The sequence below is a fragment of the Bombina bombina genome, chromosome 9 (assembly GCF_027579735.1).
Source record: "Bombina bombina isolate aBomBom1 chromosome 9, aBomBom1.pri, whole genome shotgun sequence".
In the NCBI taxonomy this organism is placed as follows: domain Eukaryota; kingdom Metazoa; phylum Chordata; class Amphibia; order Anura; family Bombinatoridae; genus Bombina; species Bombina bombina.
This window is the reverse complement of record NC_069507.1, coordinates 3,119,981-3,133,821: the sequence shown is the minus strand read 5'-3', so window position 1 is coordinate 3,133,821 and position 13,841 is coordinate 3,119,981. Positions and strand designations below refer to the sequence as shown.

Genomic DNA, 13,841 nt, shown 5'->3' with positions numbered 1-13,841 from the left:
TTATTAGGTTTATAATGCTGTTTAGCATTTAAAGTCTTCATTTCAAAGCTTTAAAAATAATGTATTAGATGTTACTTATGACAATTTTGAGAGGGGCTTGGAACCTAACTCCCTCACTTCCCATTGACTTACATTATAAACTGGGTTTCAATTTAAAACGGTTTCGATTTACAACCATTCCTCCTGGAACCTAACCCCGGCGTAAACTAAGGGCTATCTGTATTCATATGTTTATATAAATTATACATTATGTTGTTATGAATGGCAAACAGTAAAAGTTCTCTCTTAGATTCCATGTACATTTAGTATGGTGGAAATATTGTATAATCCTAAAGGGTTAATAGAGGTAGCAAATAGTTTTTTTAATTAGCTACAACTGGATAAAAAGTAGCGATTAGGAAGTGAGCCTATGAGTACAATGTTCTAGCTAAAACGCGTAAGACGTGCTTGCAACCTGTTTGAAAGCTTTTACACGCAATGTTTTTAAGATGTTGAAAATAAAGTTTTGTATTTTTATAAACTTGGTGAGCCTTTAGGTCTCTTCGTTAGCATTTATCACAAAGTCTGGAACGTTTTCCTTTCCTGGTGTGAGAATTACGGATGTAAGAATTCAAGGAATTTTGAAAGATTTTTTTTTTTTTGCACGATGGTCTGAATAATGTTTTTTAATTACTGGTGGTCTCTGAGGGGTGTCCCCACCTAATGCTGATGTTTCCTGCTATCGGCCGGGATGGCTGGGCTATTACCTGTTCGTATATTTTCTATTTTTCAGATGGCCGCATAGGTAGACTGTCCTTTGATGGGCTAGATTACAAGTGTTGTGTGCAAGCGAAAAGGGGTTTATTGCGTCTCTTTGTGTACGTAGGAAGTAGCGCGCTTATTTCAGGTTGAAAGTAAACACGTTTTCTCGAGCCCAATTGAATTTAACACATGTCGGTATAGCATGACTTCAGAGCTCTGGTTAACTGTTAGGCTCGACAAAAAAGTTGACAAAACAGAAATACATTTAAAAGTTACATAGCTTAAAGTGCACCCATAACCTCTTTTCCCTTCTTTTTCTTCCTGTATACTTTATTATTAATTTGGGGAAAGGGTAGCACTAGGTGGATACTATAATATAACCACCTGTAGTTTCCAGATATTTATATTAGCCCTAAGTCTCCCTTTTGAATAAGGCTTTATCAGTCACTTCAAAGGTCAAATTTATAAAATTTCACTCTTGTATCACAAGAAGATGTTGAGACTTCAAGCCTTTGTTCAAGCTTTGGTCAGGATAAGACAGGTTATCAAATCTTTTTCACCTTTGTGGAACCTTAACTGGTTTTGAGGGTTCCTCAGGCTCAGCCACTTAAACCTATGCATGGTCTGGACATTCAACTGGTGTCTTAAAATGGTTCTCTTTCTCTTGGTCATTTCCTTGGCCAGAAGAGTATCTGAGCTTTCTGCTCGGTCTTTTAATTTCACTTACTTGGTTTTTCATATGGATAAAGCAGTTTTACTTACAAACTACAATTTCCTTCCTCAGGTTATTTCATCTGAAAACCTCAATCCAGAAATTGTTCCATCTCTTTGTCCAGCACTAAAGAGCGATTACTTCAGAACTTGGATATAGTAAGGGCCTTGAAACTTTTTCTTCAAGCTGCTAAATAATTCAGAAAATCTTCTTCCTTGTTTGGATTAAAGATTTAATTTCCGTAGCGTACCCAGTAGTGGAGATGTCTCCCCCTAAACAAATATTTCCAATATAAATGGTTTGTACATTTTACAGAAATTCAGACAACACCAAATCTATAATCTTGCACATATTTTATTAGAATGCATTTTCCTGTATCACATTTTCTATTTTAGCTAGAAATTATATTTTATATATGTGTGTGTAATATATTGCTTATGATTAAACTGTTCTATTTTATAGCTCAGCAAAAAGCACAACATCTTCATAAACAGCGACAGATTGTTTCAGAGAAGTCACAAAATCACACATTGGCAATTAAACCTGCTGGGTGACTTTGTGGTGCAGTTCTGCCCTGGATGAAATTGAACTAATGACAGCATTATCCTGGGAATGTTTGGATCAAGTAAAACCTTTTGCGGTCATTAATTTCACATGAGGTGTAATCAATGCAGATACATTAAACAATTTCCGTTGCACATCCCAAAGCTTCATGAATAAATAACAAGGGCTCATTTGTTCAGTGAGTCTCACTCTCATTGCTGAATCTGTTGGCGCTCTACAAATAACCGATAATAATAATAATAATAATAATAATTGGTTCAATTCTGTGCAAAGGACAACTGCAAATTACTTCAAATGCCGCCACAATTTTCTCAGCATTTTTCATGTAGAACAATTAGAAACTTCTGACGCATGCACCTAAAAACATTACAATCTATGAGAAATTGTTGGAATTTGGTGATGCTGCCATGTTTGGGTGGCTGTTTTGGAATGATGCTTCGCAGACATTCCTGGTTTTGTAATCAGAATCCCAATTGGCCTTCTCTTCCTTTACGTGTTGGCCCAGATTGCGATGGAGTATTTCATCTTGGTTAAACTGGTAAAACAAAAGTATTATCTGCATGAAACTTAGACCAGAAAAATGCAAGTGAAATGTACTTAAATCCTAAACTCTGAATAAAGCAATAACTTTACAGCTCTCAAAACACCTGGGTTATCTGCATGGCCATTGGGAGAGCATACAGTTGGTAGATCAGAGAAACTAAGTAAAAAATGTTTCTACAGCAAACGTACCGCAAGTGAAGTCTTGTACTGAGAGTATCTTGTTTATGAGCTGATTCCCACCCCCAGGGGATAAACTGATTGCAGTGAATGATGTACTGAACAAGTAAATAGTCAGTTTGTTCATCCATAAGTGGGACCCTAAAGCACAAAAACTCTAAATGCAGAGCTGAATCTACAAGTGACTGACTGAGGTCAGAACATCCTAAAACCCATATTTTCTTTCATGTAATTAGCAAGAGTCCATGAGCTAGTGACGTATGGGATATACATTCCTACCAGGAGGGGCAAAGTTTCCCAAACCTCAAAATGCCTATAAATACACCCCTCACCACACCCACAATTCAGTTTTACAAACTTTGCCTCCCATGGACGTGGTGAAGTAAGTTTGTGCTAGATTTCTACGTTGATATGCGCTTCGCAGCAGGCTGGAGCCCATTTTCCTCTCAGAGTGCAGTGAATGTCAGAGGGATGTGAAGAGAGTATTGCCTATTTGAATACAATGGTCTTCCTCTAGGGGATCTATTTCATAGGTTCTCTGTTATCGGTCGTAGAGATTTCTTCTCCTACCTCCCTTTTCAGATCGACGATATACTCTTATATACCATTACCTCTACTGATTCTCGTTTCAGTACTAGTTTGGCTATCTACTATATGTAGATGAGTGTCTTAGGGTAAGTAAGTCTTATTTTATTATGACACTCTAAGCCAGTGATTTTTAACCTTTTTTTTGCCGTGGCACACTTTTTTACATTAAAAAATCCTGTGGCACACCACCATCCCAAAATTTTTAAAAAATCACACATTGTAGCCTAATACAGCAAATATATATACACATACACACAAACACACACATACTGTATGTATTATGCTGTTATGCCATGCCTCCTACAAACTACTCCTGCACTGGGAGTAAAAAACAAGCAAAGTTTAAAAAATATGTCACACTGTTGTCAGTCTGCCGTGGCACACCTGAGGATCTCTCACGGCACACTGGTTGAAAAACACTGCTCTAAGCTATGGTTGGGCACTTTCTATGTAAAGTTCTAAATATATGTCTTTAAACTTATATTTGCCATGATTCAGGATAATCAGTATTCCTTCTTTCAGACAGTCAGTTTCATTATTTGGGATAATGCATATGAATGAATATTTTTTACCTGTAAAATTTTCAATTGACTTTTTTCCCTGTGGGCTGTTAGGCTCGCGGGGGCTGAAAATGCTACAATTTATTGCGTCATTTTTGGCACAGACTTTTTTGGCGCAAAAATTTTTTGTCTTTTTCGGCGCCCTAATTGACGCCGGAAGTTCTTTGTGGTTGCGTCATTTTTTGATGTATATGTGTTCAGACTTTTTTGCGCCAAAAATGTGGGCTTCGTTTTTTTCGGCGTCACAGGATGTGGCGTCATACTTGGCGCCAAAAAATATGGGCATTGTACTTGGCGCCAATAATGTGGGCGTCATTCTTGGCGCCAAAAAATGTGGGCTTCATTCTTGTCTCCACCTTTTTTTCACATTATTTCAGTCTCATTTTTCATTGCTTCTGGTTGCTAGAGGCTTGTTCATTTGGCATTTTTTCCCATTCCTGAAACTGTCATTTAAGGAATTGGATAATTTTGCTTTATATGTTGTTTTTTCTATTACATATTGCAAGATGTCTCAACCTGACCCTGGATCAGAATCTGCTTCTGGAAAGACGCTGCCTGATGCTGGTTCTGCCAAAGTTTAAGTGCATCTGTTGTAAACTTTTGGTAACTGTTTCTCCGGCTGTAGTTTGTGATAACTGTCATGATAAACTTTCTAATGCAGATTGTGTTTCCATTAGTAATAATCCATTACCTGTTCTTGTTCCTTCAACATCTAATGTTCAGGATGTCCCTGTTAATGTAAAAGAATTTGTTTCTAAATCTATTAGGAAGGCTCTGTCTGTCATTCTTCCTTCCAGTAAACGTAAAAGGTCTTTTAATACTTCTCATATTTCAGATGAATTTTTAAGTGACCGCCATCATTCTGACTTATCTGTTTCTGATGAGGATCTATCTGGTTCCGAAAATTCTGCCTCAGATATTGACACTGATAAATCTTCATATTTATTTAAGATGGAGTTTATTCGTTCTTTACTTAAAGAAGTGTTAATTGCATTAGATATGGAGGAGTCTAGTCCTCTTGATACTAAATCTACTAAGCGTTTAAATTCGGTTTTCAAACCTCATGTAGTTATTCCAGAAGTTTTTCCAGTTCCTGATGCTATTTCAGAAGTAATTTCTAGGGAATGGAATAGTCTGGGTACTTCATTTACACCTTCTCAAAGGTTTAAGAAATTGTACCCTGTGCCATCTGATAGATTAGAGTTTTGGGACAAAATCCCTAAAGTTGATGGGGCTATCTCTACTCTTGCTAAACGTACTACTATTCCTACGGCAGATAGTACTTCCTTTAAGGATCCTTTAGATAGGAAGCTTGAATCCTTTCTAAGGAGAGCTTATTTATGTTCAGGTAATCTTCTTAGACCTGCTATTTCTTTGGCTGATGTTGCTGCAGCTTCCACTTTCTGGTTGGAGGCTTTAGCGCAACAAGTGTCATACCATAATGCTTATAGCATTGTTAAACTTCTTCAACATGCTAATAACTTTATTTGTGATGCCATTTTTGATATCATTAGAATTGATGTCAGGTATATGTCTTTAGCTATTTTAGCTAGAAGAGCTTTATGGCTTAAATCTTGGAATGCAGATATGACTTCTAAGTCAACTTTGCTTACTCTTTCTTTCCAAGGTAATAAATTATTTGGTTCACAGTTGGATTCTATTATTTCAACTGTTACTGGGGGGAAAGGAACCTTTTTGCCTCAGGACAAAAAATCTAAAGGTAAATACAGGGCTGCTAATCGTTTTCGTTCCTTTCGTCAGAATAAGGAACAGAAGCCTGACCCTTCCCCTAAAGGAACGGTTTCCGTTTGGAAACCTTCTCCAGTCTGGAATAAATCCAAGCCTTTTAGAAAGTCAAAACCAGCTCTCAAATCCGCATGAAGGTGCGGCCCTCATTCCAGCTCAGCTGGTAGGGGGCAGGTTACGATTTTTCAAAGATATTTGGATCAATTCGATTCACAATCTTTGGATTCAGAACATTGTTTCTCAAGGGTACAGAATAGGTTTCAAGGTAAGACCACCTGTGAGAAGATTTTTCTCTCTCGCATTCCAGTAAACCCAGTGAAGGCTCAGGCATTTCTGAAATGTGTTTCAGATATGCAGGCCCATTTATCAAGCTCCGTACGGAGCTTGAAGGGCCGTGTTTCTGGCGAGTCTTCAGACTCGCCAGAAACACAACTTATGAAGCAGCGGTCTAAAGACCGCTGCTTCATAACCCTGTCCGCCTGCTCTGAGCAGGCGGACAGGAATCGCCGGAAATCAACCTGATCGCCGGAAATCAAGCCGCGAGTCAGCAGGGGGCGGCGTTGCACCAGCAGCTCTTGTAAGCTGCTGGTGCAATGTTAAATGCGGAGAGCGTATTGCTCTCCGCATTTAGCGAGGTCTTGCGGACCTGATCCGCAGTGTCGGATCAGGTCCGCAAGCCCTTTGATAAATGGGCCCCCTAGAGTTGGCTGGGGTTCTGGAACGGGGTCTGGGGTTTTACTCAAATCTATTCATTGTACCAAAGAAGGAGAATTCCTTCAGACCAGTTCTGGATCTAAAAATATTGAATCGTTATGTAAGGATACCAACATTCAAAATGGTGACTATAAGGACTATTCTGCCTTTTGTTCAGCAAGGGCATTATATGTCCACAATAGATTTACAGGATGCATATCTTCATATTCCAATTCATCCAGACCACTATCAGTTTCTGAGATTCTCTTTTCTAGACAAGCATTACCAGTTTGTTGCCCTTCCGTTTGGCCTAGCAACAGCTCCTCTTTTCAAAGGTTCTCGGTGCCCTTCTCTCTGTAATCAGAGAACAGGGTATTGCGGTATTTCCTTATTTGGACGATATATTGGTACTTGCTCAGTCTTTACATTTTGCAGAATTTCATACGAATCAATTTGTGTCGTTTCTTCAAAGACATGGTTGGAGGATCAATTTACCAAAGAGTTCTTTAATTCCTCAGACAAAGGTAACCTTTTTGGGCTTTCAAATAGATTCAGTGTCCATGACTTTGTCTCTAACAGAAAAGAGATGTCTGAAGTTGGTTTCAGCTTGTCAGTCTCAATCGTTCCCTTCCGTAGCTTTGTGCATGGAAATTCTAGGTCTCATGACTGCTGCATCGGACGCGATCCCCTTTGCTCGTTTTCACATGAGACCTCTTCAGCTTTGTATGCTGAACCAGTGGTGCAGGGATTATACAAAGATATCACAAATAATATCCTTAAATCCCAATGTTCGATCTTCTCTGACTTGGTGGTTGAATCACCATCGTCTAATTCAAGGGGCCTCTTTTGTTCGTCCAACCTGGACTGTAATCTCAACAGATGCGAGTCTTTCAGGTTGGGGAGCTGTATGGGGATCTCTGACAGCGCAGGGGGTTTGGGAATCTCAGGAGGCGAGATTACCAATCAACATTTTGGAACTCCGTGCGATTTTCAGAGTTCTTCAGTTCTGGCCTCTTCTGAAGAGAGAATTGTTTATTTGTTTTCAGACAGACAATGTCACAACCGTGGCGTATGTCAATCATCAAGGTGGGACTCACAGTCCTCAAGCTATGAAAGAAGTATCTCGGATACTTGTATGGGCGGAATCCAGCTCCTGTCTAATTTCTGTGGTTCACATCCCAGGTGTAGACAATTGGGAAGCGGATTATCTCAGTCGCCAGACGTTACATCCGGGCGAATGGTCTCTTCACCCAGAGGTATTTCTTCAGATTGTTCAAATCTGGGGACTTCCAGAAATAGATTTGATGGCCTCTCATCTAAACAAGAAACTTCCCAGGTATCTGTCCAGATCCAGGGATTCTCAGGCGGAAGCAGTGGACGCGTTGTCACTTCCTTGGAATTATCATCCTGCTTATATCTTTCCGCCTCTAGTTCTTCTTCCAAAAGTGATTTCCAAAATTCTAATGGAACGTTCGTTTGTACTGCTGGTGGCTCCAGCATGGCCTCACAGGTTTTGGTATGCGGATCTCATTCGGATGGCCAGTTGCCAACCTTGGACACTTCCGTTAAGACCAGACCTATCTCAAGGCCCATTTTTCCATCAGGATCTCAAATCATTAAATTTGAATGTATGGAAATTGAACGCTTGATTCTTAGTCATAGAGGTTTCTCTGACTCAGTGATTAATACTATGTTACAGGCTCGTAAATCTGTGTCTAGGAAGATTTATTATCGAGTCTGGAAGACTTACATCTCTTGGTGTTCTTCTCATAAATTCTCCTGGCATTCTTTTAGAATTCCTAGAATTTTACAGTTTCTTCAGGATGGTTTGGATAAGGGTTTGTCTGCAAGTTCTTTGAAAGGACAAATCTCTGCTCTTTCTGTTCTTTTTCACAGAAAGATTGCTAATCTTCCTGATATTCATTGTTTTGTACAGGCTTTGGTTCGTATCAAACCTGTCATTAAGTCAATCTCTCCTCCTTGGAATCTTAATTTGGTTCTGAGGGCTTTACAGGCTCCTCCGTTTGAACCTATGCATTCTCTGGATATTAAATTACTTTCTTGGAAAGTTTTGTTCCTTTTGGCCATCTCTTCTGCTAGAAGAGTTTCTGAGTTATCTGCTCTTTCTTGTGAATCTCCTTTTCTGATTTTTCATCAGGATAAGGCTGTGTTGCGGACTTCATTTCAATTTTTACCTAAGGTTGTGAATTCTAACAACATTAGTAGAGAAATTGTTGTCCATTCATTGTGTCCTAATCCTAAGAATTCTCTGGAGAAATCTTTACATTCTTTGGATGTAGTAAGAGCTTTGAAATATTATGTTGAAGCTACTAAAGATTTCTAGTCTATTTGTTATCTTTTCTGGTTTCAGGAAAGGTCAGAAAGCTTCTGCCATTTCTTTGGTGTCTTGGTTAAAGTCTTTGATTCATCATGCTTATGTGGAGTCGGGTAAGTCCCCGCCTCAAAGGATTACGGCTCATTCTACTAGGTCAGTTTCTACTTCCTGGGCTTTTAGGAATGAAGCTTCTGTTGATCAGATTTGCAAAGCAGCAACTTAGTCTTCTTTGCATACTTTTACTAAATTCTACCATTTTGATGTTTTCTCTTCTTCTGAAGCAGTTTTTCGTAGAAAAGTACTTCAGGCAGCTGTTTCAGTTTGATTCTTCTGCTTATAATTTCAGTTTTCTTTCATGTAATTAGCAAGAGTCCATGAGCTAGTGACGTATGGGATATACATTCCTACCAGGAGGGGCAAAGTTTCCCAAACCTCAAAATGCCTATAAATACACCCCTCACCACACCCACAATTCAGTTTTACAAACTTTGCCTCCGATGGAGGTGGTGAAGTAAGTTTGTGCTAGATTCTACGTTGATATGCGCTCCGCAGCAAGTTGGAGCCCGGTTTTCCTCTCAGCGTGCAGTGAATGTCAGAGGGATGTGAGGAGAGTATTGCCTATTTGAATGCAGTGATCTCCTTCTACGGGGTCTATTTCATAGGTTCTCTGTTATCGGTCGTAGAGATTCATCTCTTACCTCCCTTTTCAGATCGACGATATACTCTTATATATACCATTACCTCTGCTGATTCTCGTTTCAGTACTGGTTTGGCTTTCTACAAACATGTAGATGAGTGTCCTGGGGTAAGTAAATCTTATTTTCTGTGACACTCTAAGCTATGGTTGGGCACTTTGTTTATAAAGGTCTAAATATATGTATTCAAACATTTATTTGCCTTGACTCAGAATGTTCAACTTTCCTTATTTTTCAGACAGTCAGTTTCATATTTGGGATAATGCATTTGATTTAATCATTTTTTCTTACCTTCAAAAATTTGACTCTTTTTCCCTGTGGGCTGTTAGGCTCGCGGGGGCTGAAAATGCTTCATTTTATTGCGTCATTCTTGGCGTGGACTTTTTTGGCGCAAAAAATCTTTTCTGTTTCCGGCGTCATACGTGTCGCCGGAAGTTGCGTCATTTTTGACATTCTTTTGCGCCAAAAATGTTGGCGTTCCGGATGTGGCGTCATTTTTGGCGCCAAAAGCATTTAGGCGCCAAATAATGTGGGCGTCTTATTTGGCGCTAAAAAATATGGGCGTCGCTTTTGTCTCCACATTATTTAAGTCTCATTTTTCATTGCTTCTGGTTGCTAGAAGCTTGTTCTTTGGCATTTTTTCCCATTCCTGAAACTGTCATTTAAGGAATTTGATCAATTTTGCTTTATATGTTGTTTTTTCTCTTACATATTGCAAGATGTCTCACGTTGCATCTGAGTCAGAAGATACTACAGGAAAATCGCTGTCTAGTGCTGGATCTACCAAAGCTAAGTGTATCTGCTGTAAACTTTTGGTAGCTATTTCTCCGGCTGTTGTTTGTATTAATTGTCATGACAAACTTGTTAATGCAGATAATATTTCCTTTAGTAAAGTACCATTGTCTGTTGCAGTTCCTTCAACATCTAAGGTGCAGAATGTTCCTGATAATATAAGAGATTTTGTTTCTGAATCCATCAAGAAGGCTATGTCTGTTATTTCTCCTTCTAGTAAACGTAAAAAATCTTTTAAAACTTCTCTCCCTACAGATGAATTTTTAAATGAACATCATCATTCTGATTCTGATGACTCTTCTGGTTCAGAGGATTCTGTTTCAGAGATTGATGCTGATAAATCTTCATATTTATTTAAAATGGAATTTATTCGTTCTTTACTTAAAGAAGTACTAATTGCTTTAGAAATAGAGGATTCTGGTCCTCTTGATACTAATTCTAAACGTTTAGATAAGGTATTTAAATCTCCTGTCAGAGAACAGGGTATTGTGGTATTTCCTTATTTGGACGATATCTTGGTACTTGCTCAGTCTTTACATTTAGCAGAATCTCATACGAATCGACTTGTGTTGTTTCTTCAAGATCATGGTTGGAGGATCAATTTACCAAAAAGTTCATTGATTCCTCAGACAAGGGTAACCTTTCTGGGTTTCCAGATAGATTCAGTGTCCATGACTCTGTCTTTAACAGACAAGAGACGTCTAAAATTGATTTCAGCTTGTCGAAACCTTCAGTCTCAATCATTCCCTTCGATAGCCTTATGCATGGAAATTCTAGGTCTTATGACTGCTGCATCGGACGCGATCCCCTTTGCTCGTTTTCACATGCGACCTCTTCAGCTCTGTATGCTGAATCAATGGTGCAAGGATTACACAAAGATATCTCAATTAATATCTTTAAAAACGATTGTTCGACACTCTCTAACGTGGTGGACAGATCACCATCGTTTAATTCAGGGGGCTTCTTTTGTGCTTCCGACCTGGACTGTAATTTCAACAGATGCAAGTCTCACAGGTTGGGGAGCTGTGTGGGGATCTCTGACGGCACAAGGAGTTTGGGAATCTCAGGAGGTGAGATTACTGATCAATATTTTGGAACTCCGTGCAATTTTCAGAGCTCTTCAGTTTTGGCCTCTTCTGAAGAGAGAATCGTTCATTTGTTTTCAGACAGACAATGTCACAACTGTGGCATACATCAATCATCAAGGAGGGACTCACAGTCCTCTGGCTATGAAAGAAGTATCTCGAATTTTGGTTTGGGCGGAATCCAGCTCCTGTCTAATCTCTGCGGTTCATATCCCAGGTGTAGACAATTGGGAAGCGGATTATCTCAGTCGCCAAACGTTGCATCCGGGCGAATGGTCTCTTCACCCAGAGGTATTTCTTCAGATTGTTCAAAGGTGGGAACTTCCAGAAATAGATCTGATGGCGTCTCATCTAAACAAGAAACTTCCCAGATATATGTCCAGATCCCGGGATCCTCAGGCGGAGGCAGTGGATGCATTATCACTTCCTTGGAAGTATCATCCTGCCTATATCTTTCCGCCTCTAGTTCTTCTTCCAAGAGTAATCTCCAAGATTCTGAAGGAATGCTCGTTTGTTCTGCTGGTAGCTCCGGCATGGCCTCACAGGTTTTGGTATGCGGATCTTGTCCGGATGGCCTCTTGCCAACCGTGGACTCTTCCGTTAAGACCAGACCTTCTGTCACAAGGTCCTTTTTTCCATCAGGATCTGAAATCCTTAAATTTAAAGGTATGGAGATTGAACGCTTGATTCTTGGTCAAAGAGGTTTCTCTGACTCTGTGATTAATACTATGTTACAGGCTTGTAAATCTGTATCTAGAGAGATATATTATAGAGTCTGGAAGACTTATATTTCTTGGTGTCTTTCTCATCATTTTTCTTGGCATTCTTTTAGAATACAGAGAATTTTACAGTTTCTTCAGGATGGTTTAGATAAGGGTTTGTCTGCAAGTTCCTTGAAAGGACAAATCTCTGCTCTTTCTGTTCTTTTCCACAGAAAGATTGCTATTCTTCCTGATATTCATTGTTTTATACAAGCTTTGGTTCGTATAAAACCTGTCATTAAGTCTATTTCTCCTCCTTGGAGTTTGAATTTGGTTCTGGGAGCTCTTCAAGCTCCTCCCTTTGAACCTATGCATTCATTGGACATTAAATTACTTTCTTGGAAAGTTTTGTTCCTTTTGGCCATCTCTTCTGCCAGAAGAGTTTCTGAATTATCTGCTCTTTCTTGTGAGTCTCCTTTTCTGATTTTTCATCAGGATAAGGCGGTGTTGCGAACTTCTTTTGAATTTTTACCTAAAGTTGTGAATTCCAACAACATTAGTAGAGAAATTGTGGTTCCTTCATTATGTCCTAATCCTAAGAATTCTAAGGAGAAATCATTGCATTCTTTGGATGTTGTTAGAGCTTTGAAATATTATGTTGAAGCTACTAAATCTTTCCGAAAGACTTCTAGTCTATTTGTTATCTTTTCCGGTTCTAGAAAAGGCCAGAAAGCTTCTGCCATTTCTTTGGCATCTTGGTTGAAATCTTTAATTCATCTTGCCTATGTTGAGTAGGGTAAAACTCCGCCTCAGAGGATTACAGCTCATTCTACCAGGTCAGTTTCTACTTCCTGGGCGTTTAGGAATGAAGCTTCGGTTGATCAGATTTGCAAAGCAGCAACTTGGTCCTCTTTGCATACTTTTACTAAATTCTACCATTTTGATGTATTTTCTTCTTCTGAAGCAGTTTTTGGTAGAAAAGTACTTCAGGCAGCGGTTTCAGTCTGAATCTTCTGCTTATGTTTTTCATTAAACTTTATTTTGGGTGTGGATTATTTTCAGCAGGAATTGGCTGTCTTTATTTTATCCCTCCCTCTCTAGTGACTCTTGTGTGGAAAGATCCACATCTTGGGTAATCATTATCCCATACGTCACTAGCTCATGGACTCTTGCTAATTACATGAAAGAAAACATAATTTATGTAAGAACTTACCTGATAAATTCATTTCTTTCATATTAGCAAGAGTCCATGAGGCCCGCCCTTTTTTTGTGGTGGTTATGATTTTTGTATAAAGCACAATTATTCCAATTCCTTATTTTATATGCTTTCGCACTTTTTTATCACCCCACTTCTTGGCTATTCGTTAAACTGAATTGTGGGTGTGGTGAGGGGTGTATTTATAGGCATTTTGAGGTTTGGGAAACTTTGCCCCTCCTGGTAGGAATGTATATCCCATACGTCACTAGCTCATGGACTCTTGCCAATATGAAAGAAATGAATTTATCAGGTAAGTTCTTACATAAATTATGTTTTTTTCATTATAAGATTAAAACTTTTGATTTGGGTTGTGGATTATTTTTTGAGCAGAATTGGCTGTCTTTATTTTGTCCCTTCCTCTCTAGTGACTCTTGCGTGGAAGTTCCACATCTTGGGTATCTGCTATCCCATACGTCACTAGCTCATGGACTCTTGCTAATTACATGAAAGAAAACATAATTTATGTAAGAACTTACCTGATAAATTCATTTCTTTCATATTAGCAAGAGTCCATGAGACCCACCCTTTTTTGTGGAGGTTATGATTTTTTTGTATAAAGCACAATTATTCCAATTCCTTATTTTTGATGCTTTCGCTCCTTTTTTTCACCCCACTTCTTGGCTATTCGTTAAACTGAATTGTGGGTGTGGT

The 13,841-nt window shown here is 39.0% G+C and overlaps 1 protein-coding gene across 1 annotated transcript in view; it reads right to left on the bottom strand.

The window, feature by feature from the left end:
* Nucleotides 1-1,789: 1,789 nt before the first annotated feature.
* LOC128639990 (polycystic kidney disease 2-like 1 protein) overlaps nucleotides 1,790-13,841 on the bottom strand; it is a 400,840-nt gene continuing 388,788 nt past the window's right edge. Inside the window, exon 13 of the mRNA XM_053692283.1 lies at nucleotides 1,790-2,552. Coding sequence (XP_053548258.1) covers nucleotides 2,391-2,552 — 162 coding nt within the window. The 3' untranslated portion in view covers nucleotides 1,790-2,390. The remainder of the gene's footprint in view (nucleotides 2,553-13,841) is intronic.